We start from the raw sequence: 256 nt of genomic DNA, 5'->3' as shown, positions 1-256 counted from the left end.
TACAGGCGACAGGCAGCGGAACAGCCGCTGTTACCGGCCTCAGTGAAAGCTGACCTGGACTACGTTGCAGAGGACGAATTGCTGTCATCCCCACCAGCAACCCTCCTCTTCTCAGCCAGCGCTGGCAACTTCCCCAGAGAGAACGGCCCAGAGTGGTGGATGCTGCCAGATTCAATCTCACCTTCTGCAAACAAACTGCACTCCCCAGAGACTCAGGGAACAGAAATGTTCGTGGCGGCAGAGGAGCGAAGCTGCA

General features: G+C 57.4%; 1 protein-coding gene across 1 annotated transcript in view; it reads left to right on the top strand.

The window, feature by feature from the left end:
- IL22RA1 (interleukin 22 receptor, alpha 1) overlaps positions 1-256 on the top strand; it is a 4,146-nt gene that overhangs the window by 3,775 nt on the left and 115 nt on the right. Inside the window, exon 8 of the mRNA XM_009868213.1 lies at positions 6-155. Within this exon, the coding sequence (XP_009866515.1) occupies positions 6-155 (150 nt within the window). The remainder of the gene's footprint in view (positions 1-5; positions 156-256) is intronic.

Source organism: Apaloderma vittatum, unplaced genomic scaffold (assembly GCF_000703405.1).
Source record: "Apaloderma vittatum isolate BGI_N311 unplaced genomic scaffold, ASM70340v1 scaffold2964, whole genome shotgun sequence".
Classification (NCBI taxonomy): domain Eukaryota; kingdom Metazoa; phylum Chordata; class Aves; order Trogoniformes; family Trogonidae; genus Apaloderma; species Apaloderma vittatum.
The sequence above is the reverse complement of the archived record's forward strand: the minus strand, read 5'-3'. Positions and strand labels throughout refer to the sequence as shown.